Below are 27,512 nucleotides of genomic sequence, written 5' to 3' on the forward strand. Positions count from 1 at the left end.
CCTGTGCCCCAACCCCCTGCCCCATCCTTGATCCCCCTCCTGCCCTCCAAACCCCTTGGTCCCAGCCCGGAGCATCCTCCACCCCCAACTCCTCATCCCCAGCCCCACCCCAGAGCCTTCACCCCCAGCTGGAACCCCCCTGCACCCCAACCCCCAATTTCTTAAGCATTCATGGCCTACTATACAATTTCCATACCCAGATGTGGCCCTCAGGCCAAAAAGTTTGCCCACCCTGTCCTAGGGTATTACGGAGACAAGGTGGGTGAGGTAATATGTTTTATTGGACCAACTTCTGTGGGGGGGAGAGAAGCTTTCCAGCTACATCCATCTCTTCATGTAGTAGTATGGTGTTATGCAGCTTTCTAGTAAATGTCATTCTACTCTTTGAAGGAAGGGCAGCACTTGCCTCCAGGCTTCAGTGGGCAGAGTAAAGGGGGACTGGGCCGTATGCTTAACAGGACTGCAGCAAGATACCTAAAAGAAAAAGAGGTGAGAGATTTACAAAATAAAGTATTAATACACTACATAGCAGTGAGTGGGGGCTGCAGGAGCAGTTCGACCCCGGGAACCCCAAGCCGTATCCCAGGCTGGGAGGTGGCGCCACTGGCGCACGGGATCACTGCTCACCCCGTCAGCCCGCGTGCTAGGGCCCTCCCCGGCAGCGCGAGGGAGATGGGATATCCCGCTCCCTGACACTAGCGTGCCGCACCCCCCCCCCCCCCCCCCGGAGGCTGCTGCGCCCATTCGGGGACGGGGCGCCCTCCCACAGAGAAACGGTCGGGACCCGCCCTCCTCCTCTCGGGCCGCCCTCGCGCCTTCCAGTTGTTGCTGGTCCTCTAGCCCCCACCGTACTGCGCCGTTTGAACCCTCGCGCGCCCCGTAGCCTCAGAGCGCCAACATGGCGGCGGCGCCGCGCTGCGGTTCTGGTGGGGGTGGAGAACTTCCCGGGGAGTCGGCGCAGGGTGAGTCCGAGGAAGGGGGAGCTAAGCCGCCCCACGGGGCTCCCGCTGCTGGCCCGGGTGGTGCGGAGCTGGCGAGAAGGAGGCCGGGGTGCGGGGCGGGGCGGGGCGGGGCGGGGGGAGCCGGTGGGCTAGGGAGAGGCCGGGGCGCGGGGTTACTGGTTACCCCTGTTCCGAGCAGCGCTGGGTGACACCGCAGCTAAAACGCTAGCGGCCGTGGGCGCCTTGCCTGTGGCGGGCTCTCGCCCATGGAGCTGAGCCTGGGCGAGCGACGGCGGGAAACTTTAGGGGAAGTTTGTTCCCAGGGTAGGCGAGGCCCGGGCCTGTCTGACGTGTTTTCCTTTCGGTTTGACGTTGCTGCTGTCACCGTGTGAACGCAGCACGGGAGCGAGCCACGGAGCACCGCGTTCGCCTCAGCAGCAGGCGCCAGAGAGCTGCCCGCGCAGGTGTGTCCGTTAAAAGGTGCCGTGACACCTAGTGCCAGATGATCCCTTTGGCTTGTCTGCCTCATGTTAAGCCCAAGTTAGAAAAACAACCCCGATGACAACTGAGAGACACGTCAGTATGACAAGCTGTTGCAAACCACTTAACCCCGACTCCTGAGCCGGAGGGAGCTGCCTGGGGAAAAAGCCCACTTCTAAGGTGCCTGTCTCCCTCCCTGAAGATACTAGTTATTACCATACAGATTCTCCTGGTGGCTATTCAGGGATATCAGGAAGGATATGCTTGCACCCTGTTGTTCTTCAATATACAGTAGCTCCTCACTTAACGTTGTAGTTATATTCCTGAAAAATGTGACTTTAAGTGAAACGGTGTTAAGTCAATCCAATTTCCCCATAAGAATGAATGTAAATAGGGGGGATTAGGTTCCAGGGAAATTTTTTTTGCCGTACAGTACAGTACTATAGTTGGGAGATGTCCTTGCCTTATCCCACACAGGCACAGGCACTGGAGACAATGAGGCAGGCCAGGAGGCTGAAGGTGCTGTAGGGTAGGAGAAGCATGTTGTGCAGCGGCAGCTTCCCCAACTCTGCAAGCACCAGGGGTGAGGGGCTCAACCCTCGTCCCGCCCACGCCACCCCTTCCCCCGAGCCTCCACCCTTAACCCGCCTCGTCTCCCCCCCCCTTTATTCCGCACACCATGTCCTCGCTCCCCCTCCCTCACCTGCCTCCTGAACACCGCAAGCCAGCTGATTGGTGCAGGCAGGGGAGGAAGGGGAGAGGTATGCCGCGTCTTCACTCCTCCCCCCTTCCTCCTGCCCACGGCAATCAGCTGGCTTGTTGCGTTCAGGGGGGAGGAGCGAGGACCCGGCGCGCAGGCTCCCCCTCCCTCACCTGCCTCCTGAACACCGCAAGCCAGCTGATTGCCGCGGGCAGGAGGCGGGGGGAGGAGGGATAAGGCGCTGAGCCGCGGGGTCTGCCGGCGGGTGGGAAGCGCTGAGGGGGGGGAGGGGTTGGGGAGCTGATTGGGGGGCTGCCAGCTGTGGACAAAGGAGGAAGCCAAACGACGTTATAGCGAAGCATTGCACAACTTTAAATGGAGCATGTTCTGTAATTGAACAGGGACGTAAGATCGAAACAACATTAAGCGAGAGGAAGTTAAGTGGGAAGTTAATGTACTGTATTGTTCAGACATACTTGTATCAAGTCTTTGATCCATCCATGTCTGACTAAAATCTAGTCAACACACAATACACCAGTTTAAAGGTGTGCTTTTAAACCCATGCAAAATCCTAAACAGACTCTTAATTTTATTTAAACCTTGATTATGTTGGTTTAATTTTCATTAGTAAATCAATAGAAGAGTATTCACACAGGTGTATTTACCAGATTAACTAAAGCTTTGTATAGTGGAGGTGTTATAGGTATGTTGTTAGCGGTGTTTAATTTTTATTGAAAGGGGTGTCAGGGCTCAAGCAATTGTTTTACATTCATAACTCAGGGATCGGCAATCTTTGACACGTGGCTCCCCTGGCGGGCCGGGCCGGTTTGTTTACCTGCCGCGTCCGCAGGTTTGGCCGATCGCAGCTCCCACTGGCCGCGGTTCGCCATCCCAGGGCAATGGGGGCTGCTGGAAGCGGCGCAGGCCAAGGGTTGTGCTGGCCGCCGCTTCCCGTCTCCCCCATTGGCCTGGAGCGGTGAACCCCGGCCAGTGGGAGCTGTGATCAGCCGAACCTGCGGATGCGGCAGGTAAACAAACCGTCCCGGCCTGCCAGGATGCTTACCCTGGCGAGCCGTGTGCCAAAGGTTGCCGATCCCTGTTCATAACGGATGCAGCGAGCCCAGAGTGCCAGGTCTATGAACTGCCAAGCCGAGAAGTGCCGGGGCTAAGCCCTGGCACAAATTAACTATTGGTTGTTAGTATGTATTCTAACTAAAATGTTTTAGAAGTCTGGTGTAGACAATGCATACTTGATTTAATGTGTGCTAAACTGGTTGTGTTAAACCTAGGAAGAAGCGTAGGTCAAACTTTCCAACAAGACACCTTAAAAGCATTGCCTAGAAAAGGCCTAATTTGGTTTTGAAGGGCTCCCTCTTATGCTACTGCCACATTTCTTCTGGTAATGCTGCCTAGTTGATCAGGAGAGCCATTCAAGTCCTGATGCCCAAACTAGCATGCAGCCACAGACCCTTTAAAGAGTAGTGGCAATTCGGCCAGTCATATACCAGTAAGCACTCTTGGTACATGTCCAGTCTCCCCCCTACCACTAAGTACTCTTGAATTGTTGCTAATTAGCTATAGAGGAAGGGTGCAGATTGGTTTAATTACCGCTGATGTCTCTGAAGTCCCACATGAGAGTTAACTTATCTGTTGAGCTGATCCTGCTTATAACTTACATAGTCATAACAATTCAGTGCTTGAGTCCTGCCAGAACATTCTGGGACACTTCTTGTTTTGGGTAGCAATTCCAATACTTGTGTTCCGGCATTTCTTGAGTGCAGCACTTACTGGCTGTACTTAATTAGACATAATTTCTTCATATGCAGCCTATATGCAAGTTTTCTACGAGTTTTAACTGTATGGGAAATTGGAAGAGTCTGTTCTGTTAAGATCATTTGCAACAAAGGACTGACAGATGTTGGCTTTCTCAAAGGACCTAGTTTTTAATATTAATCTCCTTTGTCATGATGCCTATTTTAAAAAAAAAAAAAAAAAAACATGACAGCTGTTAGGCATCTTACACTGAGACCACTGTCTATCACACTGATCAATATTGTGGTTCTTTTTTGCTCCCCGGTCTGTCTGTATCCACATGTTGTCTCTTGTCTGATACTTATTTTACAGTGGCACTCTGGTTCTTGACAGTACAATAAAATAATTAATTATAACTCATAAACTAATCAATTTGCTTGTAAGTTCTCAGAAAATTCATTCTCACAGAGCAAGTGCAGTAAATTTGGAAAGAATACATATTTTCATATATAGCATGGATTCAGCCTCAACAATGCACAATGGAATTCAGCTTTAACTATGGAACTTCCATAATATCCTTTTAATACAAATAAATGCAGCAAAAATAAGACGGTTTTAAAATACAAAGAAATACATTTTTACTCAAAATATGATTAAATTAATAGATATTGAAACAAATAGCTGTATTTTAATAGTTGTATTAAAAATATAATTGATATTTACTGTAGATAATAATATTACCTAAGCTAGCTAGGATTCAAAATTAAAAATGTTACACCAATACTCTTGTTTCAAGCCACAAGTAGATTGTCACTTGAGGTCAGGAAGAAATTTTCATTATAGAATAGTACTGGTCTCTGCCAGATACAGGATGTCCAGACTACCTGGAGCATTGTTCAGTTTTGAGAATCTGTATATTCCAAAAATATTTACAAGTTTCTGTCACAAAATGTCTCATTAAAATATCGTATTCCTGTTCCCCAACAAGATTTGACAAAATTATATTGGACATTGGGTCAATAATGCAATGGTTTACAAAGTGGTGAAATAGCAGATTCTAAATATAGCAATCTTTATTCTGGTGAAATTTTTCATTTCAAGGTGGCAGATAAGTAGAACTTTGATTTTTGTGAACTCAATCCGTTTGAAAGACATTTGATGGTTGTTGGTCTTTTCTCAGGGAATTTAGGGGTTAAAAGGATGGTTTTGTGATTAAGGCCCTGGGCTCGGGCTCATGCTCCGGAGATCTGGAGTTTGTTCCTGGCTGCAACATTGAGCAAGTCAATTAATTTCACTGTGCCTCAATTCTCCATCTGTGTAATGGGGATAATGATACTTCTCTGTCTCACAGAGTGTTGTGGGGATAAACTTACTAATGTTTGTGAAGCGTCCAGATACTTCAGTAATCAAGTAAACCTATTAAGTACCTATATACATAAATATTGCAAAGGATACTAAAAAGATGTAACAAAAAATTAGGAATTTAGTTTTGTTACCTGAAATAATGTGGAGTGATCATACTGGAAACAACAGATCTGTGTTAGGGATTTAGCAGGTTTCATAAAATTGTATTTTTAATATTTTACTGGAATAAGAAGATTAAGAAGCTGTCCATTAACAGATGTTAGAATTTAACAGAAATGTCACAGGAATATTCTGAAATGTGTAGGTGATTCATGGAAAGATTGTATTGTCAATTAGGGTTTGATTAGCTAACGTTACATTCCTCGTTATTTTATTCAAATTATAGAGTAGTTTTTATGAGATGAGACTTATGAGAATTTCACTTCATATTGGTTTTGAATAACTTTCAATGATCCACCAATTATAGAACATATACTTAAAAAAACCTACACATTGTGTATAGTTGATATTTATTGTATGTTTTTAATTTAGATTGTAAACTCTTTGATCTAATACGTTAGTAAATAAGTTTAAAGTTTGTAATTTAGCACTGACATTTCTATTCATTCTTCTTTCAGGACTTCTATAATCCAGGAATGTTACTGATGACATGATATTGCAGGAGGTTATCGCTGCACTGCATTTCTTGGATGAAAGCCAAACAGTTACTTTCTGTAGAGTGGGTAAAACCCCCTAATTGCTTATTTACATGTGTAGATCACTGCGTTACTGTGTTAGTCACTGTCTCTATGCAGCAATGACAAGACTGGAAGAAGCAAATAGAGAAGTGAACATGCATTCATCGGTCCGATACCTTGGCTATTTAGCCAGGATCAACATATTGGTTGCTATATGTCTGGGCCTTTATGTCAGGTGGGAGAAGTCTGCAGATGCACTAATACTGGTAATATTTATTCTGGGACTTTTTGTTCTTGGAATTGCCAGCATACTTTATTATTATTTTTCAATGGAAGCAGCAAGTTTGAGTCTCTCCAATCTTTGGTTTGGATTCTTGCTTGGCCTCCTCTGTTTTCTTGATAATTCCTCTTTTAAAAGTGACGTGAAAGAAGAAACAACCAAATACTTACTCCTTACCTCCATAGTTATAAGGATATTGTGTGCTTTGGTGGAGAGGATTTGCGGCTGTGTCCATCACCGACCAACTCTGCTGACAACAGTTGAATTTCTGGAGCTGGTTGGATTTGCAATTGCCAGCACAACTATGCTGGTTGAAAAATCCATGAGTATCATCTTGTTGGTTGTGGCTTTGGCCATGCTGATTATTGACTTGCGGATGAAGTCTTTCTTGGCAATTCCAAATTTGGCAATTTTTGGAGCTCTGGCATCTTTATTGTTTTTTCCTTCCCTGAACATTCCCACAAACCCATTTGCCTTGGCCTGTTTCTTTAGTTGCCTGATTTCAGACCCTCTTCTTGATGTCTACTTCAGCGGACTTTCAGTTACTGAACGATGGAAGCCCTACTTGTACCGTGGTAGAATTTGCAGAAGGCTTTCAGTCATCTCTGTTGGAGTAATTGAATTTATCTTTTTCATTCTAGCAGCATTTAAATTAGGTGACTTGGGTCTCTGGTACTTCGTTATACCTGGTTTTTCTATTTTTGGAATTTTCTGGATGATCTGCCACATTATTTTTCTTATAACTCTTTGGGGGTTTCATACAAAATTAAATGACTGTCACAAAGTCTATTATACCCACAGGGCAGAGAATAATAGCCTTGACCGAGTCATGGCTTCTAAAGGAATGCGTCATTTCTGTTTAATTTCAGAGCAACTAGTATTTTTCAGTCTCCTTGCAACTGCAGTTTTGGGTGTAGTAACTTGGCAGGTAAATTATTATATATTTATCTCTTTCACTCCTCTGATATTATAAAGAACTGTTTTCTAACATTTATGATATCCAATACTTAGGGCCCTGCTAAATTGACGGCCCTGAAAATCCGTCATGGACCGTGAAATTAGACCTCCCCTGTGAAATCTGGCTATTGGAGGGAAGGAGCAGGGCTGGGGGTACCCCAGCTGTGGGCTCCTCCCATTCACTGAGCTCCAGCTGCTAGTCCGCTGGGATGGGACAGGACTTCCTCTTCCCCTGAGAACGACCATGTAGCGGGAGATGAGACCCACTTCCGGGCTCCTCTCCCAGCTGCTTAAAGCTCTGTGGCTGCACTGCCTTCAGAGCTGGGCTCTGAAGGCAGCAGTCACGGAGCTTCCTGCAGCCGTAGGAGGTTCCGGAGGTGGGTCTGATCTCCTCTGTGCTGCTGGGAGTGCCCCAGCCAGGGGCTCCTAGCTGCTAGTCCAGGCTGGGCTGGAGAGGGACAGGACATCCTCTTCCCCTGCATGGCTGCTCGGGGCGGGGTCAGCGGGAAATCAGCCAGCATTGAAGGCAGCACAGCTTCACAGCTTCCTGCCCCCGGGAGAGGTACCCGGAGTTGGGTCTGATCTCCCCGCAGGTGCAATACAGGGGAAGAGGAAGTCCTGTCTCTTCCCAGCCCGGCCTGGCCTAACAGCTAGGAACATGTAAACAATTTTAAACCTTTTGGCTGTGAAATTGATCAAAATGGACCGTGAATTTGGTAGGGCCGTACTAATACTGTACTAGGGCCAAGACACAATTGAGCAATTCAAATTTTAAAGTGAAACTGATGGCTTCAGAAGCAGATCCTTTTACTCTGGCACTTTGTTCTGTCTGACTATGGTTTAGTGAGGCCACTGAATCTACCAACCTAATCTGGTATGATTAAACTGACAGGAGATACTAATTCAAGGCTGGAAGAAACATTAAAATAATTTAAAATCTGAATTTATTTAATTTACGAAGCCACTGTCTATATTGCCAGTATTTTCACAGCAGACAACACGCACATTTCTGTAGCCCTATAATATGAATTGAAATATGTTGGTGCGCTGGTCTGGGAACATCTTTTATATGGGGTAGTTTTAATGAAACCAAAAAAAGATAACATTTATGTATACATTTTTCAAGAATTTAACCATATGACTCTTATTAATCTCAGTCGAGGACAAACTTCTAAATCCTTACAAACTACTTTGCAAATATATCCCTTGCATCTGCCCCATGTGCAAATATATTTGAAGATAAAATATATCTTCTAATTATTTCCACAAAGTACCCACAAACTTTTCAGTTTTGTTCTTTTCTTCCCTTTTGACTTTCCTGAATGGAGGAACATGCCTTTTTCCTTAGCAGGCTGAGCCAATGTACGTTTGTCTGAAATATTTAGCCAGGTCCCAAACTGAGGCATGCTGAGTGTTACTGGTACCACAGCAATTTGGGAGCTGGTTTAAGGTAGATATTTTTTAAAGTGGTCTTAAAATGGCAGTTGTTTTTTATATGTCTTCAGCCCCACCCCAAAAGAGCTTATGACTAGCAAGTCCAGTCTGCAGAAATGCCCCTGCAATACTTTCAAAATAATTTTGCCATCCATTCAGAAGGACCTTGTGATCCTAGATTACCTCTTGCTGCTGACTCATGTGAAATGCTTGATGGAGAGGGAAGCTGATTTTTTTTTATCGGAGAATCAGTTTTCCTCTGCATCAAGCACATTTGTGGTTTGCAGAGGGAAGCTGGCTAGAATCCTGGTTAGTTTTCCTCTGCAGCACTTCCTTCCATAAATCATCGTATATAGCTACAGCTGCAGTCTTTGTAGAGAAAAAGAGCGGAGGAGAGTGATTGGGAAGGGATTAAAAAAGATAGAGAATGGGAAAAGTGTCAGTTTAAAAAGACAACTAAAGAAGAAAGGAGAAACAAATGCACTGACAAACATGAGATGGTGTTTAGGAAGAGATAAATAATACCAGCAGCACAAACACTGGAGACCCATGTAACTTTTCTATTGAGGATTATGCAAGGCACCAAAGTTTAGAGGTGGCCAGTCCAAAGTTTGAATTTTTATAGACTATTATATGATCAAACAAGTTATTCATCACTGCTGAATAATTCTTTCTGTTCCCACCTAGCCATCTATATATTTCGTAGAGTGCTAAGACAACTTTTGTCCTAACCTTTCTTAAAATCTTAGGAGCACTACATGGTAAATGTGATGCTACTTTAAAGTATCTTGTTTTTTTCAATTGAGTGTTATAACAGTTTGTGTTTAAAGTTAATCTGAGATAGCTATCTGTGTTGTATTTATTCTTGAAAATAATTACAACACATTTGCATCTGCAGTTGCACATTTTCAGATACTTGTAATTCAGAAGAGACATGCTTTACACTTTTATCCTCATAATAATTTGTGCTTGCGAAAGTTCATGAGAACCAAACAGGCCTATTTCTCTTAAGATCTTTGTATTTATTTTCAGTTAAATTAGTAGAAATTGGAGGGTATTTATTTCAGTATGGATCAATTAATCAGATGCACATCACTTGTATCTGGTAGAAGAAATGTATACTTGTCTATTCAATTGGGGAAGAAAGGAATAACTGCAGTATCAAGGGGAAAGGTATTTGAATCAAGTAATAATTTTCCCTTTTAGAAAATCCAGTTAATTAATTCTAGACATGAATCGGAGCAAGGAGAAATTATCAGGAGAAATTAAAGTAACCAGTAAATTAGTCTAAGATTATAAATGCATGTATCACCTACTAGAAATATTTCTACCTTGGTAGTGTGAATGTTTCTTGATAGATCAGCATGAGCTGTCCCCAAGAGGTCAAATATGTGCTTCTGTTCGCTGATTTGTGTTACAGCAAGGTACGATAAAATATCACTTATTGCAGTAGTTTCCAGTGATTTCTGTAGTTTTTGAGGTTTACACATTTTCAGAGTAATTAAAAGCTGCAAAAGTACACCTGTATAAACACACCACTTAAACCTGATCCAGCAATTCAGAACTCTTTGCTGGTGATACATTATTCTTGTTTAAGTATTTATTAATTTACAAAATTCAGTAATTTGCAGTATATCTTCTACTCTCTAGTGTGAATTAGCAAGGTTGTACTGTGTGTGTGCGTACACATGCGTTCATTCGTTCTACCAGCCTTGCAAAACTGTCATGAAAGCTTGGCATGAAAATATTGTGATATTTTACTTATCCTTCAAAACACATTACTCTGTTGGACTAAGTTGTTGAGTTTGCAAAGCTAGTCTATACAAGTATTTATAGGTATTTTGCATTAAACTGTCAACTTCACTTTCTTCCTATTATGTATTTTAGTATATCTTTCCCTCTGGCTTTTTCAGTCATTGGTTCCTTATTTCTTTCCATTCCCTCATATTTCTTGCCCTCTTTTCCCCTCGCATTCTGATCTCCCTCCCACACACACATTTTGCCAAACTCTTACTCCATGCACTCACTCGGAAATCCAGTCTCTCTGCCTCTCCTTCCTATTCTTTTACCCTTTCACCCCATCACCTGTCCTTTCTCTTTCTCATTCTCTGTGTCACTCTCCTTCCTGACTTGACTCATGTGCTCTATCTCACTATTTCTTTTGTAACCTATCCACTCAGTCTCTCGTAATTTCTTTCTCACTACCCCATCTCTACCGTCTATTACTCTAACCACATGGGAGCTATAATTAGCCCTGGTGCCTTAGAAACAAAAAGGGAAATGATTGGCAACTAAAAAGCAGAACTAAATTGCCATGTTTTGAATATTAGACAGAAGTATTTGTCTATTTCCTTTAGACTAAAAGATGTTTTTCTTGATATTCAGCCTAAATTTTCCCTTTCTTAATTTTGTCCTTTATCTTCTGCCTAGACCCCCATGTACCACAGTATATAATTTCCCTCCTTGGAGTTAACACCCTTCAAATATTTGTAGATAGTTATCTGTCTCCCTCTCTTTCTTTGTGACCATCTTCTAATTCCTTAACTTTCTTCCTGCGTCAAGGGTCCACAGCAGTTTCTGGTTTCAATAGTGTCAAGCTCTGTCTTTTCTTTTGCAGGCATATAGGGTCAGAATCTAGCTTCTGGGTTGCATGGGTGTAACTGAGGGCAGAATTTGGCTCATATGTCTTAGTCCCCAGTGTTGTTACATGTTGTGTGGTGTGTTATTTCTTTAATCTATCCATGCATTTCTTTTCCTTAAATGGTAGTTCTGTGTATAGTTTTTTGTAGGGTGACCAGATGTCCTGTTTTTAAAGAGACAATCCCATATTTAAGCCTTCCTGCAGGTGTCCCAACTTTTTTTTAAAAATGGGCAAATTGTCCCATATTTTCTGTCTCCCCTGTATCAGTACTGGCGGGTCCTGCTGCTGGCCAGATCCCTGCTCGCCAACTTCCTGCCCACCAGTAGTGAGTGGGGGGTCCAGTGGCCGACGATGGGGATGGGTGTGCAAGGCTGGTGGAATCTGGGGAGGGGGGACATGTGACCCTGCATGCCCCGCCATGTTTTGCCTCGGGAAGATGGGGTACCAAGAGAGGCGGGTCCATCCGGGGGCCCAGCCAGGCATGTAGGGTAGAGAGTGCCTGGCAGGAAGAGTTGGGTTGGTTAGTCACCCCTCCTGTGTGAGAGAGGTGTACGAGAGTGTGTGTGTCACCTCTCCTCATATGAACCCTAAAGCCTTAAAGATAAGAAGGTAAATAAATAGAATCCAACTACGCAGTATTTCTTTTTAATAGGGACTCAGTCAATTTGATGTTAATTTGAACATTTGTACTGCATAGTTCTGATTGCCATTGAACTCACTTGAATATGAGTAATTTTATCAGGTGTCCCGTATTCAGCATAGGGAAATATTGTCACCCTAGTTCTTTGTGACATACTTTCTGTTTAACTTATTTCTATCAGTTAATACTTTCAAACTCTCTTCTTTCTTCCTGTTATCTTTATCAACCTTTTCCTGCTAATACTCTGGTGTAAAGTAACTTTCTGGTTACTCCTCTGGCACTTTCAATAATTGCTTGCTCCCTTAGAACTAGAATGTCCCATCGATAAATATCAACCCTGTATGTAAAATGACATTTGCTGTTAACAAAGGTATAGCCCTTGCTTATCATTAACAATGTCACCTGAAAAGATTTAGAATATTTTAAAGTAGAAAGATCATGTTATTAGGAAACATCACAAATGTCTTATTGTCTAACATATCAACAGTTACTCAGGAGAAAAGCAAGTGGCAATTTTTACCCAGTTCGCACATTGCTTGAAATGAGCACACAAAAATTATATGCATCCTAAATGTTTAGGAGAGACTATCAACGTAAAAAAGAAAGGCAACAAGAGAAAATGCCCATTGATGATTTCAGTAGTCTCAGCCAGTCCCTCTGCACTCTGTTTGCTTCCAGAATAGTTATAGTAACTCCCCACTTAAATTCCTCTCACTTAACGTTGTTTCGATCTTACATCCCTGCTCAATTATAGAACATGCTCCATTTAAAGTTTTGCAATGCTTCGCTATAATGTCGTTTGGCTGCCTGCTTTGTCAATAGCTGGCAGCCCCCTATCAGCTCCCCTACGCCCCCCCCCCACAGTGTCTCCTGCATGCTGGCAGACACCGCAGATCAGCGCCTTCCTCCTCCTCCCACTGCCCGCGGCAATCAGCTGGCTTGCAGCGTTCAGGAGGGAGGGGGGAGGAGCGAGGACTTGGCGAGCAGGCTCCCCTTCCCTCCCCTGCCTCCCGAACGCCGCACACCAGCTGATTGCCGGAGGCAGGGGAGGGAGGGGGGAGCCTGTGCGCCGAGTCCCCGCTCCTCCCCCCTCTCTCCTGCCCCCTGAATGTCGCAAGCCAGCTGATTGCCCTGAGCAGGAGGCAGGGGAAGGAGGGGGAGGAGCAAGGACGCAGCGTGTGGAGTAAAGGGGGAGGAGGGGGGAAAGAAGAGGCGGGTTAAGGGTGGAGGCTTGGGGGAAGGGGTGGCGTGGGCAGGCCGAGGGTTGAGCCCTCTGCCCCTGGTGCTTGCAGAGAAGGGGAAGCAGCCGCTGCTGCTGCGCAATGCACTTCTCCTAGCCTACAGCACCTTCAGCCTCCTGGCCTGCCTCATTGTCTCCAGTGCCAGTGGACTGTGCCTGTCTGGGGTAAGGTGGGGGCACCTCCCAACTATAGTACTGTACTGTATGGCAAAAAAAAAATTTCCTTGGAACCTAAGCCCCCCATTTACATTCATTCTTATGGGGAAATTGGATTTGCTTAACATCGTTTCACTTAGTCACATTTTTCAGGAACATAACTACAGCGTTAAGTGAGGAGTTACTCTACTTAAAAGGAAATGGGCACTTCAAGGTCACAGATGTACTGAGGGGTCAGGCTGCAAGACTTTGTGCCACTACACTCCAAACAGTGAAAATGGGTAGAGCAGATGAAAGAACATAAATCGTTTCTGGCTCCACTTATATGTGTATGCCATCTGTTCTTCCGGGCGCCACAGTCATAAGTCTTTTGAATTTAGTGATGCAATGACACACTCCAGCTGCATGTTATTGAAGGTGTTCCTGTCTAAGATTTTTACTGTCATTATGAAGCTAATCAGATGTTATTTTATGTTCTTTCAAATTATCACATATATGCATATTAAAATGCCATCAGATCATAGAGATTAGGGAGTGGCACTGTACCAGAAAAAATCCATAAATTCTAGTGAGAGAAAAAATTCACAGTATAATTTTTAAGGATACAAATTCCAAATAGCATACCAGTAGGATTATCGGACCTTTGAACAGCTTGGAGTGTACAGTGTTGAGGGAAATCAAAGGAATAACCCAAATCCAATAAGCCAGTAATAATGAGTGACTGTTGCAACTTGCATGTATACTAGTCAAATGTCACATGATGCAAGGTTTAGAGAAGCAATTTTATGATACCTTAAGTGATTGCTTCTAGGAAGAGCTGGCAAGTTGTACAGTTAAGTGAAATATCTCTGCTTGCTGCAGCTGGGATTGGAATGGCAAACGTTAGGATGGTTAAGGAATGGAAAGGAAAATACTACTGACATTGTTATAATGCATAGTATAAATCAACATACTGAAACCCAGTGGTATAGCAGAAACAAAAGGGGTTCAGTGATGAGTGATGAAAATGGTCAGAGGCATGGAAAAGCTTCCATTTAGAGAAAGAGTGAAAAGACTGGGATTGTTAAATTTCAAGAGGAGATGAGTAAGAGAAGACACGATATGGGCTTACAAAATAATGATTAATTTAGAAAAGATAACTCAAGTGGCCACATTCACCCCTTCTCATAATAAAAAAACAAGGCTGTAAAACTGAGAAAAGGAAATACTTTTTTACACCAAGTATAATTAACCTGTGGAAGTTATTGCCATAGAATATCATTGAAACAAAGAGATTAGTAGTAATAATACCACTTAACACTTATGTGAAACTTTTCATCCATAGATCTCAGTGCTTTTACACAGCAGATAGAATTCAGAAGAGGATTAGACATTTAAATGGATAATGAGAATATCCTTGATTACATTATATAAGATAAATAGGTATCTTACATATATCTTTTTAAGGGGATAATATATACCTTTGTGCGTCAGAGCATAAGCTGACCACTGATAGATGGGGGTGAGGAAGAAAGTTCCCCTATAGTCAAGTTGTTTCATAATAGTTCCCTAAGGGTTTCTTACCCTTTCCTCTGAAGTATCAGGTACTGGCTAAACAGGATACAGGACAGAATGGATCACTTGCCTGATCCAATACAGCAAGGATCATCTTTTTGTTTTGTGTTTGTACAGCACCTAGTATGATGAGGTCCTGGTTCTTGACCAGGCTCTTAGGTCCATAGTAATACAAATAATAAGTAATAATTCCTATGTAAGCCTGGGAAGCAGCATGGTAAATTGTAGATTCTCCGTTGGATCACTGCCTCCCAAAACACTACAATAGTGCGTGTGTTTTTGGTGTTTTGAAGAAGTGAGGAGGGAGGGAGGGAGGGAAGTGTTTAAAAAAAAAAATTTTTTTTTTCCCCAATATTCAGCGTGTACTGAATTGCTTTAATAGAAATCCACATCAAATACAATTGCTACATTATGGTCTGGTAGATACTGAATTTTCACCACCAGATGTTGCCTTTTGGAAGAAAGAGTGTTTACCGTAAGCCAAAAATAATTTTAAAAATGTTAAGTTTTAAATAATACAAAAATAACAAATTATTTAAAAAAAATAAATTCAGCATAAGTGCAGTTCTGAAAGACAGTTCTGGCTTAGACCGATCAAAGGAGAGTGCATAAATGGAGAACAGGCCTAATCGGTGTTACGTTACAAATAACTGTCTTAAAACCTTATCTTCCAAACTATGCGTAGCATTATCTGAAATATTTGTTAAGCTGAAAGATCAGGGTCCCAACTGATTACTTGAAAGATCAGTTAGTAATGGAATATCCTGGTCAGTTATTAAATAACTAGTATTGCAGCATTACGCAGTGGGGAGTGAATAATTTTGTGTCATATACCCTGTGACACTTAAGATGCATTTCACACGTGCATTTTGGCTACCTGATAGTAGAAGGCCACAGCTGAAAAGCTTCTCACTTCACTGACATACCTAAAATTAATGATTAGATTTCAAATTGCTTATAATGGCTCTGTATTGCATGCTGACTCACTGTGCAGAAGCCCTTAATACCGTGTTAAACTCAGTCTACATCATATTAAAACAATTACATAAAACATGCAGAGATTTCTTTATCTCAGAAACCTCAATTTTCAGGAATCAGTGTTGATTTATTCATGTTAATGGCTGTTGCTTAACTTTTGAAATGTCAAGGTGAAGTTTCTGATGAATATGAGAACAAATATATTTAAAAATAATGAACATTATTGAAGTAATATGTGCAGGGGCTGCACTCAGCCCCTAAAAGGCATAAAACCACCTTCTGGAGATCTGCAGTGTGGGTGCTAGAGGATTCCAGTCAGTTTTAAGGGCCAGATATTGCTTTTCTGCATCTGATAAATAATCATCATTTTCAAGTAAAGTGCTTTGAAAGTACCCATAAATCTTCTGTTTAGTACAATTGTATTGTAGAATATGATACTGAGATATTAATACCAAAGGAGCTTTTAAAATATCAATGAACTAGGCTGATGAATAGTTGAATTTTATGGGTTGGGCACATTAAGCACAGTCCAGACAACTATGCAAGTAAGAGAGTCCAACAGATCAAGATTGAAGGAAAAAGATAGATAGGCTGACCCAGGAAGAAGTAGTGGGACGTCAAAAAGGAAGACGTGTTAGCATGTGTTGTGATAGAGCAGGGGTTCTCAAACTGGAGGTTGAGACCCCTCAGGGGGTCGTAAGGTTATTATGTGGGGTGGGGGGGTCGCGAGCTCTCAGCCTCCACCCCAAACCCTGCTTTGCCTCCAGCATTTATAATGGTGTTAAATATATAAAAACGTGTTTTTAATTTATAGGGGGGGGGTCGCACTCAGCGGCTTGCTATGTGAAAAGGGTCTCCAGTACACAAGTTTGAGAACCACTGTGATAAAGGATATGGCATTGAACAGAACACTTTGGAGGGAGAGGACTTTTGGAGCAGACCCCATTTGATGGGATTAAAGCAAGGAAGAAGAAAAATAATAGTTGAATTTTATATTCCTATTGCATGATACAGTATACTGTCATCTAATATTTGGTATCTAATATTCTCCATCGTGTTTACCTAGGCCCCAAATCCTGCAAGCACTTATACGCATGCTTAACTTAACACACATGATTAGCCCCATGGAAGTCAGTGGCACTAGCCAAGAACTTAAAGCTAAGCATGTATCTAAGTATTTGCAGGATCAGGGCTTTAGGGCCAAAATCAGTGCTCGCCTAAATGGTACAAATGCATTTATTTCTGTGGAGATGCTCCTGCTTATGCTACCAATGAAATTGGCCCAAAGTCTGTTTTTAGAATGCTACACTGTGTAATTAGGTTTATCTTTGGCTGTCTGTAGCATATAATAATTTGCACCTCATGTTTCAGCACCAAATTAGATTGCTCAAATAATTTTCACAAATCACTGAGGTAAGTTTTAAAGAAAATCATAACTGAAATTTGAACATAACTTTTTTCATTTAATTTGCAAGTGGATATCATCAGACATAAATATATCTATTTTCTTTTTAGCCAAAGAATGGGATCTTCATGAGTGTGTTTCTGATTGTTTTACCTCTGGAGTCAATGGCTCATGGGCTTTTCCATGAACTGGGGAACTGCTTGGGAGGAACATGTGTTGGGTATGCTGTTGTGATTCCCACCAACTTCTGCAGGTATAGTTACCATGGTAAATGTATGCACATTGCAACTTCATATTGGAATTAGTGCAGCTGTTACACAAGAGGCAATTCAGTGGTGTAGCTTTTCAACTATTAAATACTAGTTTAGATATTAGATGGCTATGTTTGAATAAGCATTCTCCTTACCTAGCCTCACCTTCCAAAAATAATATTTAGGTACTTACAATACAACTTCAAATTCTGTATGCATTTGACTTGCTTTTAACAAGCCAATAAATATGCTAGGCCCCAGTCCTGCAAAATGTACTGCATGAAAGAAACTGCTGATTCCATGTGATATATGTTGCAGGATCAGGGCCTTAGATTCTGGAGTCAGTGCAGATATTTTATGTAAAGTAACTTAATAATCTAAGCAGGCAATGAACTCATGTTCAGAACAACTTTATAAACTGTAACTAAGTGGCAGTGCTAAAAATATGTAGGTGTGAGAATGATTTTGGATTACTTATAAACTACATGTTATCTATGTATTTACGGGAATTCCTATTTTCAAAATAAAGGTTGCAGTAAAAAAAAAAATTTTCTTTGATGCTAATTATTTACCTGCTCATCCAGCTACAAAAAATAGCTTCTAAAGTTGAAATATCCTATTTTAATCCCATTTTATTCTTATCATATAAATCCTTCATAAGGGCATTATATTGTAAATGACACAAGAGAACTCATGAAATTCATATCTTCCTGAGTTTCCATGGAAATGGGATTGCAAGTTGGAATGTGTATGAAAACTATCCCGCTTGCTATAACTATGGATTTAATGGGCAAGGAAAAGATCCAGGTTTTTTTAATTTTTTTGGGGGGGGGGGGGTTAAAGGGGGAGCCAAAATAAAAAAAGATTGTGTGCTGATGTTCAGTTGTTAGATGTCATGTAAATCATTTGAAAATGCTGTAGCCTTGAACAAATTAAGGTTTCCACTGTTCAACTGGTTATTTCTGTTGATATATATATATATAGTAATAACATAAATAAGTTTTTAATGGAAGTGTTTACCCATTAAACAAAATTCTGGGAAGTATGATGGCCATCATTCTCCCCCATCTGCTTAACTATATAAAGGGAGCCTGCATCCATGGATTATGGCTGGGGGTAGGGAAAATGATCTACTCTAGCTCTGACTCCACAGAAGCCCCTTGGTTGGGACTTCGTGAGTTTGGAAGGGACAAGTGGTTGCCTAATTTCAGAAGTGGAGTGATTTATGCTGCTTCCCCCATTGTGGTTTGGAAGACTCCTGTCCAAGGTGGTGTCTGAGGCAGCTGTGATCTGAGAAACACACGAGCTATGCTGTCCAGAAGACTGTGGGGGCTGAGTGGTAGCTTGAAAGAAAGATATTTCTCCATGGATGCCACTAATGGCCAGTAGAGATGCACAGGTCTGTGGGCTTAGTGATGAAACCACTGAGGATTAAATGACAATTGTTCTGCAGTCTAGATGAAAGAGATGGTCCAGTGGTTTAGTCCTCTATTCCCAAGTGAAAACTTTAACACCAAGAGAATTACCAGGACAATAAGTGGGTTAAAACTGCAAGAGCTCCAGTGACAGAATGATCCTGATAGGAATGAATTTGTCCCTCTAGTACATTGTTGCATCTTTTCCATTTAGAAAGCAGAAGGGTTTATATTTTATCCACAATAAAATTATCGGTGTCACATCAACTTCCTGAGCTTTGTTCTTGTAATGTCCTTAGCTGCCCACATTCTGCAGCAACCAAATTGAGGGCATAATATCCCACTAGGTCCATTATTGTGAGGGTTTAAAAAGCAGGTTTAATAAACTTACATTACAGTGTAAATAATATTGCCTTTCTTGTCCTTGGCAATAATCCAATTCCTGCATTGTGCTAAATTATTCTGTCACTGGCAGTTTATCCATGGAGAAATTGTAGTGAGGTCTTGAAAAACAGAGTGAGGCACTGGCAATGTTACCCTTTCTTAATAATAATAATAAAGGTCAGTTAATAAACCCATTCTCTAATTGTTCAGATAAAGTATAGACAATATTAATATTGTATTTACTGTAATACAATTATGTCAGTGCAATGTAAACCTATTTAGGTCCTATAAGAGTGAGGAGATGTGAACCAAAGCAGTTTGGCCAAAAAAAGGAAACGCGTATAATATTATATAAAAAAACTTCTTTCAAACAAAAGCAATGGGAAAAATATTCCCCAAAATCACTTTTCTTTTGCTTGTTCTGTTATGGCGGGTTTCTCTGGGACAGAACACCTCACATTTTCACCCTGCAGAGTCAGTGCATTGCTATAGTCTTATTCAAGTGAAAAGTTTTGATACAGCTCTCTCAAACCCTCCAATACCACTTATTGAAGTGGTTGAAAGGCATTGCTGGAAAGTGATGACTGATGCTTTTTCTCACCTAGAGGCTGAGCACAGCCTCTGGAGTGCTCCCAACCCTTGCAGGCTTGGGAGACAGAATCTGATGTGTTATTTACTGACATATAAGCCCTAATGATTTACAAAATCCCTTTTATATGCAGTTTGCAATCCAGCATTTAGATTTCAAGCCTTGCAGTATTTCACCAAAGCAGTTAAACACTTAAATATCAATAGTGAACAAAATATTCCACACTGAGAGAACTGATTTCACCAGTTGCTACAAGTATGTGATGAATACAATAATAAAACATAACTACATATTTTTTCTTCTGTTTAGTCCTGATGGTCAACCCACGCTTCTTCCACCTGAGCATGTGCAAGAGTTAAATTTGAGGTCTACAGGCATGCTCAATACCATCCAGAGGTTTTTTGCATATCACATGATTGAAACATATGGCTGTGACTATTCTACAAGTGGACTTTCTTTTGATACACTTCATTCTAAGCTGAAATCTTTTCTTGAACTTCGGACTGCAGACGGACCCAGACATGATACCTATGTTTTATATTATAGTGGTCACTCCCATGGCACTGGTGAATGGGCACTAGCAGGTAACCAGCATTTGCAGCTTTTGATAATACTTTTTTTCATTGATAGAACCTACAAGTAGATGATTATTGCTTTATTCTTATGAAATCATACCGTACTATTATTAAAACTCAGAAGTTTCATATGTGACAGCTACTCATGTACATGCAAACATTATAGTTCTAAGAACAGGAGGTGTAAAACACAAATGGCTAAAGTTAACCATATCAAGCTTTCAAATAAATTGAATTCCTTGTTGCTTAGTCATCTACAGACTTGAGTACTTATGAATTTACAGTTTTAATAACCACAATAAAAATGAAAAATAAAATGCTTATGATAGCAATAACAAAGTGAAATATATGTAATTAAATGGAATGTTCAGAGTTCATCAAGAAGCTATATGAAACTTAATGAATTCAGAAGTCTTAGAATAAAGTAGTAATCTGATCTAATTCAATTAAATAATGTCCTGGGAAGATGATTTTGTTCAACATTATTTATGAAGCATTTAATACAGGTTTTGTTGGCCGAGCTTGCAAAGCCCTACATATGCTCAAGTTGGTGGCATTTGTGTGAATAACTTTTGAATGCCGCATCCAATCAATTCCAAAATTTCAGGGAGTGGCCAGAACTCTATTGATTTTGGGGGAAATTGGAGCAATGGAAGGGGGAAAATGGGAACACGCGATACCTCTGCCATCTGTTTTAGCAGAAAGACATCTTCCAGCACCTCTCTAATTATAGATCAAAGAACTGTTTGATGGCAGCCATTAGTGTCATGGAAGTAGGCTACTGAAATTGCTGTGTTGAGTTGGTGACTCAATTTTTGGTGCAGAATTTGGATCCCTGTAACACTGAGGTCTGGTCTATACCTAAAACTTAGGTCAACCTAGCTGCATCACTCAGGGATGGGAAAAATCCACACCCTGAGAAATGTAGTTAAGCCGACCTAAGCTCCAGTGTAGACATGCTAGGTCGACAGAAGAATTCTTCCATCAAGCTAGCTTCCATCTCTTGAGGGAGTGGACTTCCTACAGCGACAGAAAAACCACTTCTGTTGCTAAAGCATGTGTACATGGTGGCGTAGCTGCAGCGCCGCAGCTGTGCTGCTGTAGCACAAGTGGTGTAGAGATACCCTAAGTATTTTTTAAGTTTTTAAAGTTTTTTTTTTGTTTTTGTTTTTCTTGGCAGGCATTGCCACTTAATTTTTTACACCTGTGTCAATTTGTGCCATAGGACCTCCCATAGGGAAGCTCTGTCTTCAAATTACAATAAAGGCCAATATAGTGAGAGTGCCGCTTTTACAAAAAATAGAGAGGAAACATGATAAAAAATAAAATATAGAAAGAATGAAGGATTTAAAAGCCATGACAACATTTTTTAGTGGATTTGAATTTTCTTGAGAGGAAGTTCCTCCTGGGTTACCCGTGAATGGTTTGCATGTTGGCACACCGCCAGTTTTTTCTCACAGATAATCTAAAGCCACACAAAGAAAAGGAGCAATCAGTATTTGTCATGAATCACTTTCATGATCAGTTTCCCATTGTGAGATCTAGGTAAACCATGGTGTGTAGCTTGATTTTCCTGCCTGATAGAACTTCTTCTGAATGCATCCAGCTGTATAAGCTGAAAAGCTGAAGGGTATTTGATAATATAATTGTGCATAGTTTATCTGACAGTGCTGTTTTGTGACAGATGGAACAGACAGTCATTAGCTTCTCTAATCTGTACCATCCTCTGACCTCTGGAGCAGATTCATAGAGATGACAACAATGAAATGTTAACATTCAGATATAGTAGAGAAAATAGTATCTTCTGGGGGCTTAAGCAATGATGTAGCACAGCAGTAGCACTGTAGTCTTTGTGCTGTAATGACATCTTTAAGGTAGGCTTACTGTATTTATTAGCTCACTAACAATGTTTCTTCATTGTTGGAAGCTTGGAAGTAGCACAGTGGTGTATAAAAGAAACTGTTAATTGGTCATGCATAAAGTATGAGCTATAAAACAGCCTTGGAGGTCATGTTTACTGACTGAATTCAAAAGGCAAGAATCGGGCTATAAAGCGTTGTCTGTATTACTGGAGCTGTCAGTTTAACTGCCTGTGAAACTTGCCGAAGGAATCAGATGCTGCTACATATCCATAGGTCTCTTCCACAGCTTGGTGTCTAGCTCTGGTGTTGGCTGATCTTGACATATGTTTGAGGGGTTAGCACTTGTATGTATAGGAGAGAGACTTACCGGTAAGTTGCTCTCTTTTGGTTAGGTCCACAGTACTGTCTCTTCTGAATTATCTATACCCCCACATGATCATGCGGAAATGTAGGAAAGTCATTCATGCGGGCTTTGCAAATGTGAAAAAGTAAGGAAATACTTTTTCCTAATTTACATTTAGGGCTTGTCTAAATTAGGGAAATTTTCACCAGTGCAAATCCCAAGATCAGACGCACTACACTGGAGCAAAGTGGGACTAAAAGAGGTATAATTTACTGGGTAAATCACACCACTTCGCACCAAACTAGTGTGTGTACACTATAGGTTTCTGTTTTTTATAAGATGAACCTGACGCTGAATTTCCTGGATTTATCTTCTTTGTTTTGGAGATGATTCCATCCCTGTACGTTTGAACTTAGAATATGTACTCTGAACGTTAACTCCATCTTTAATGTAGTTTTTCTCTGGAAGTAACAGATTACAAATGCATTTTTGCCATCTATCAAAGATAGGAATCTGCAGACAGCGATGATATCCCATATACTCTTGGGTATCACTTGACATTCACTGTTTTAAAAGAACACCTCTTCTGGCTACACATCCCCATGACTAATAATAAACTGCCACCTTCTGACAAGACTAGTTGGAGTTTAGTTGACCAAAGATATGGGAGATGTACGATCTGGATTCATAGCCACATATTCTGGCTGGTGGTGGTTCTTACTGGATTTGTTTCTTTTTATTGGATGCACTTTGGACTCTTTGCATCAGGCACCTTACAAATGGATGAAATAAATACATGGGTGCAGAAGAACTTGCTATTTGCAGCAAAATGTGTTTTAAAATATTCTAAATCAAGCATCTGAGCAGAATTTTTTTTGGTAGAAATTGATCCAGTTGTATGAAGACCGTAAGTAATTAAAATATTGAATAGAATCAAGCAAATATTATAAAGTAAAATATGTTCAGATTTGTAGTTATAGTAAGGCTTATTTACAGTCACTTGAGCTTCATACTCATGATTTATATTGTCACTAGAAATTCTTGATTTCAAATGCAACCCTCTCCAAGTTAGGGTATGATGAGTCTATATGTTGATAGTAATCGTTAAAGCATTAAAAGGAAATGCTACTCAGATAACAGCCTGGTTTGCTTATTGTTGTATGGAAGTGAACAAAAGACAGGATTCGTTTTGCTATAAAGTTGCCACAAATTAAACACTCTTGAGTGTCTGGTTTGAGTCAGTCTATAAACATTTATTCAGAGGCTACAATAAAGTTTCTTCATCTAATTACAGTCTGTTTTCTTCAAATATAGTTTGAGTTTTCAAGGAGATGAAACTACTGAAAGTTTGAAGCACTAATCAGAAGTAGTTTTTGAGCTAGAGGGAGACAAACATTAGATACAAATCAAAGTTTCAAATCATGGTAGCTTTTTGATTACTTATCAGAGGGGTAGCCGTGTTAGTCTGAATCTGTAAAAAGCAACAGAGGGTCCTGTGGCACCTTTAAGACTAACAGAAGTATTGGGAGCATAAGCTTTCGTGGGTAAGAACCTCACTTCTTCAGATCTGAAGAAGTGAGGTTCTTACCCACGAAAGCTTATGCTCCCAATACTTCTGTTAGTCTTAAAGGTGCCACAGGACCCTCTGTTGCTTTTTGATTACTTGTAACTTAAAATCCATTTAAATTTTCTTTAAACTTCACAGAAACATTCTCTTCTGCCTTTAGAGTAAATCTATCAACGTTCAGGCCAAATGACTCTTCCAAGGCAAAGGTTATGGTGATGTATGAGCAGGTGGCTTACTAATTCTGCTCTAACATAGGCAGGGCATATTATGTAGGTTTAAAACATACCCCATTCTGAGGTTTGAACTTGTTAACATAAAGCAAATAATGTAAACTCCAGCTCACACTTTCTGCCCCTGCTTAGCTGTTCTTCTTCAAGTGCTTGCACATGTCCATTCCATTGTAGGTGTGTGCACGCCCCGAGCACAGTTGCCAGAATTCTTTCCCCTAGCGGTATCCGTTGGGTCGGCTCCAGCTCTCTCCGGTGCCTCACATTCCTCATGGAGGCAGCCTTAAGCCTTGAAGCCGTGCTCAGTCTCGGCATTGAGCACCACATCCTCAGTGCAGAGAGCTCCTCCTAAAGGCTGCTCAGCTTAATTTATTTCACAATAGGGTAGGGTTTTGCTCCTACCTGCCTTAATACAAGGGTGAGTTAATGACCGCATCTGCAGCATTGAGTTGGCTGGATTAATTAGCATCTCCCTGCAGTGGAAAAACCCTGTCACCTTCATAAAAGGTGCTAAAACAGGCTTACTATTGGAAACTGAAAATTTAACTATACTAATGTGTATATTTTTCTGCTTTCCTGCAGGTGGTGATGCATTACGGCTTGACACGCTTTTGGAATGGTGGAGAGAGAAGAATGGTTCTTTTTGTTCACGACTTATAATTGTGTTAGACTGTGAGAACTCCCAGCCTTGGGTTAAAGAAGTAAGAAAAGTAAATGATCTATATATTGCAGTACAAGGAGCAGAATTTGCCAGAGTGGTAGACATTGAGGAAGCAGACCCTCCGCAACTTGGTGACTTTACCAGAGAATGGGTCGAATACAATTGTAACCCTGACAATAGCATCAGCTGGTCTGAAAAGGGCCGTGCGGTGAAAGCAGTGTACGGTGTATCAAAACGCTGGAGTGACTATACTCTACATTTGCCAACAGGAAGTGATGTTGCCAAACACTGGATGATGTACTTCCCTCGTGTTACCTATCCATTGGTGCATTTGGCAAACTGGTTTTGTGGTCTCAATCTGTTCTGGGTCTGTAAGGCTTGTTTTAGATGCTTGAAAAGATTAAAAATGAATTGGTTTCTTCCCACAGTGCTGGACACAGGACAAGGCTTCAAACTTGTCAAATCATAATTAAAAACCAAAGATGAGTAGAAGTGGGAGCTCTGGGAACTTTCCCACTCTCAAATTTGATTGACTTGCAATTTTTTATATGTAACAGTTTTCTCTGTTGAAGAAATCTTGCTACTTCAGTAGCTATACTCACAGTGTTCATCTTTTTGAGCAATTACAGTATATGCAAAGGGTTGGGAACTTCATTCTAAAATGAGGAGGATAAGATTATACTATTTGAATTTTGTTACTGAGTTGTATATAAACATGTAAAAGATTTATTAAATATGACCATGCACTTTGGAGACAGTTTGCATGTTCATATGTGCTAAACAGAAAGCTGCCTGTGTTCAGAACCAACAAATTACAGGCTTTAATAAGCTATGGCTCATATGATGATAGGTGGCAATTATATCCCTCTCAAACATCAAATACAGGAAAGGAAACAAGCCAGTGTTCAGATCACTTTATTATGCCCTCACACTTCTATGATGGGTTTCAGAGTATTATAAAACACAGAGTCAAAAAATAAAAAACTCAAGAAGCGCTGTAGGTAGGTAGCTGCAAGGATATTTAGATTATTTTACATTAGCATTCTCAGTCCCCGCCTGAAGCTCCCATTGACAACAATAGGAGTTGCCCACACAGGGAGGGAATGAAATGGGTCTTTGTTAGAACATTTTGTGGTTCCAACCATGTTCTTCTTGACAGCCAACAAAGAGAGGTTTACAAATGTGATTTTTTAAAACGTTCCATATTTTTTCAAAATAAATTCAATCTCTCAGGTCATATTTTCTTTTTTAAAAGAGGTAATAGATATAAGGCATATTAAATGTGCTAAAAGGTTGTGGGGGGGAGGGAGGGGAGTGGCTGTCCCATCAGATCTCCTGGACTTCCATCAGTTTGGCTTTTGAATTATTCCCTCTGCAGAAAAACTCAAAATAAAGGAAGCTACTTAGAAAGAAATGATGCAAAGTTTACATATGTATGAATAACAAAATGGGAAGTTCAGAGGTAACCTTGCCCCCAGGTTTCTTATCTGAAATCTCTGCAGTGCCTAGGACCCCAGGCCTGTGGAGTGCTGAGTATAGGATTGGATCCAGGGGGCTGATTCTCTCTTTTTTTAAACTGAAACCAGACAGTTTGACAGGGAGAGTTGGGTTTTCCCTTTGTTGGGGAAATGAGTCCTCTCAGCCCTGAGTATCCCTCTTTTGGGGGGACCTGTCAGCATTGCTCCTTCAGTCAGAGATGTTTGTCAGTTAACATGAGGTAACAATCCCTCCAAGGGCAGAACTCTCTGGCACCACAGTATGTACTCTTAGCCCTTGTTCACCTGAAGTGCAGGAAACCAAGAGTTGCAGGCTGCTAGGTGGATCCACTTAATGTTGTTTCAGAGAGAGTGTGTGTGTGTGTGAATAATTTATAAGATTTGGGATTTACATCATTCGTTCACCAGCATTTTAGTAAAAATGCAAGTCACTTTATAAATAAGACATTAGCTGAGGAAGTTGCCTGAAATGTAGCTGTGGTTTAAACATCTGAAAAAGATTGTTATGCACTCTGTAACTCTTTGACTTCTGAGGGTTCGTAGCCTGCTGGGTTTTTTAACTTAATGGTCAACTCATTTAGATAATTTGCCAATCCTGGTACATATTAATTTGTAAACGCTACAAGAGAGAAAATATTCTAGTAGTAATTGCTGGGTACGCCAGCAATCCCAATAACTCCATTGTTCCTTCAAACTATCACTTCCAACGTGTTAAATTCACTGGCAAGTTAGGGCACCTTCCTAAATTTCCTTTATTATCCTGTGTTGTGCAAGTTAGTTTAGCAAGAAAATCACCATTCCCTCCCTGCCACAAAAAGGGATGGGAGCTACGGTGGGTGAGGGACAAATCAAATAAACTGTCAAGTTTCATTCCATTCAACTATTTCAAAATAACTACTGCACTAATGGTAACTAAGACATTCCAAAGAGAAAGCAATAGAG

At 41.1% G+C, this 27,512-nt stretch overlaps 1 protein-coding gene across 3 annotated transcripts; it reads left to right on the top strand.

The window, feature by feature from the left end:
• The first annotated feature begins 893 nt into the window (after positions 1-893).
• On the top strand, positions 894-25,822 carry TMEM168 (transmembrane protein 168). 3 transcript variants are annotated; one of them, XM_065412875.1, is made up of 5 exons: positions 894-962; positions 5,856-5,960; positions 17,311-17,453; positions 20,149-20,423; positions 24,996-25,822. In XM_065412875.1, the coding sequence occupies exons 2-5, from the start codon at positions 5,928-5,930 to the stop codon at positions 25,541-25,543; spliced, it is 999 nt and encodes a 332-aa protein (XP_065268947.1). In that variant the 5' UTR covers positions 894-962; positions 5,856-5,927; the 3' UTR covers positions 25,544-25,822. The 3 variants fall into 3 exon arrangements, with proteins under 3 accessions (XP_065268947.1, XP_065268939.1, XP_065268934.1); XM_065412867.1 differs by having other exon boundaries at positions 5,856-5,956; XM_065412862.1 differs by lacking the exon at positions 894-962 and having other exon boundaries at positions 5,887-7,123.
• Positions 25,823-27,512: the final 1,690 nt, after the last annotated feature.

Source organism: Emys orbicularis, chromosome 1 (genome assembly GCF_028017835.1).
Source record: "Emys orbicularis isolate rEmyOrb1 chromosome 1, rEmyOrb1.hap1, whole genome shotgun sequence".
Classification (NCBI taxonomy): Eukaryota; Metazoa; Chordata; order Testudines; family Emydidae; genus Emys; species Emys orbicularis.

What these genes read in the sequence shown, in the direction of transcription:
- TMEM168 (XM_065412862.1), top strand. Translation starts at nt 5,987, where the DNA reads ATGTGTAGATCACTGCGTTACTGTGTTAGTCACTGTCTCTATGCAGCA. An exon ending in ATTCCCACCAACTTCTGCAG is followed by an intron (nt 17,454 to 20,148) that starts GTATAGTTACCA and finishes TCTTCTGTTTAG; the next exon opens with TCCTGATGGTCAACCCACGC. An exon ending in TGGTGAATGGGCACTAGCAG is followed by an intron (nt 20,424 to 24,995) that starts GTAACCAGCATT and finishes GCTTTCCTGCAG; the next exon opens with GTGGTGATGCATTACGGCTT.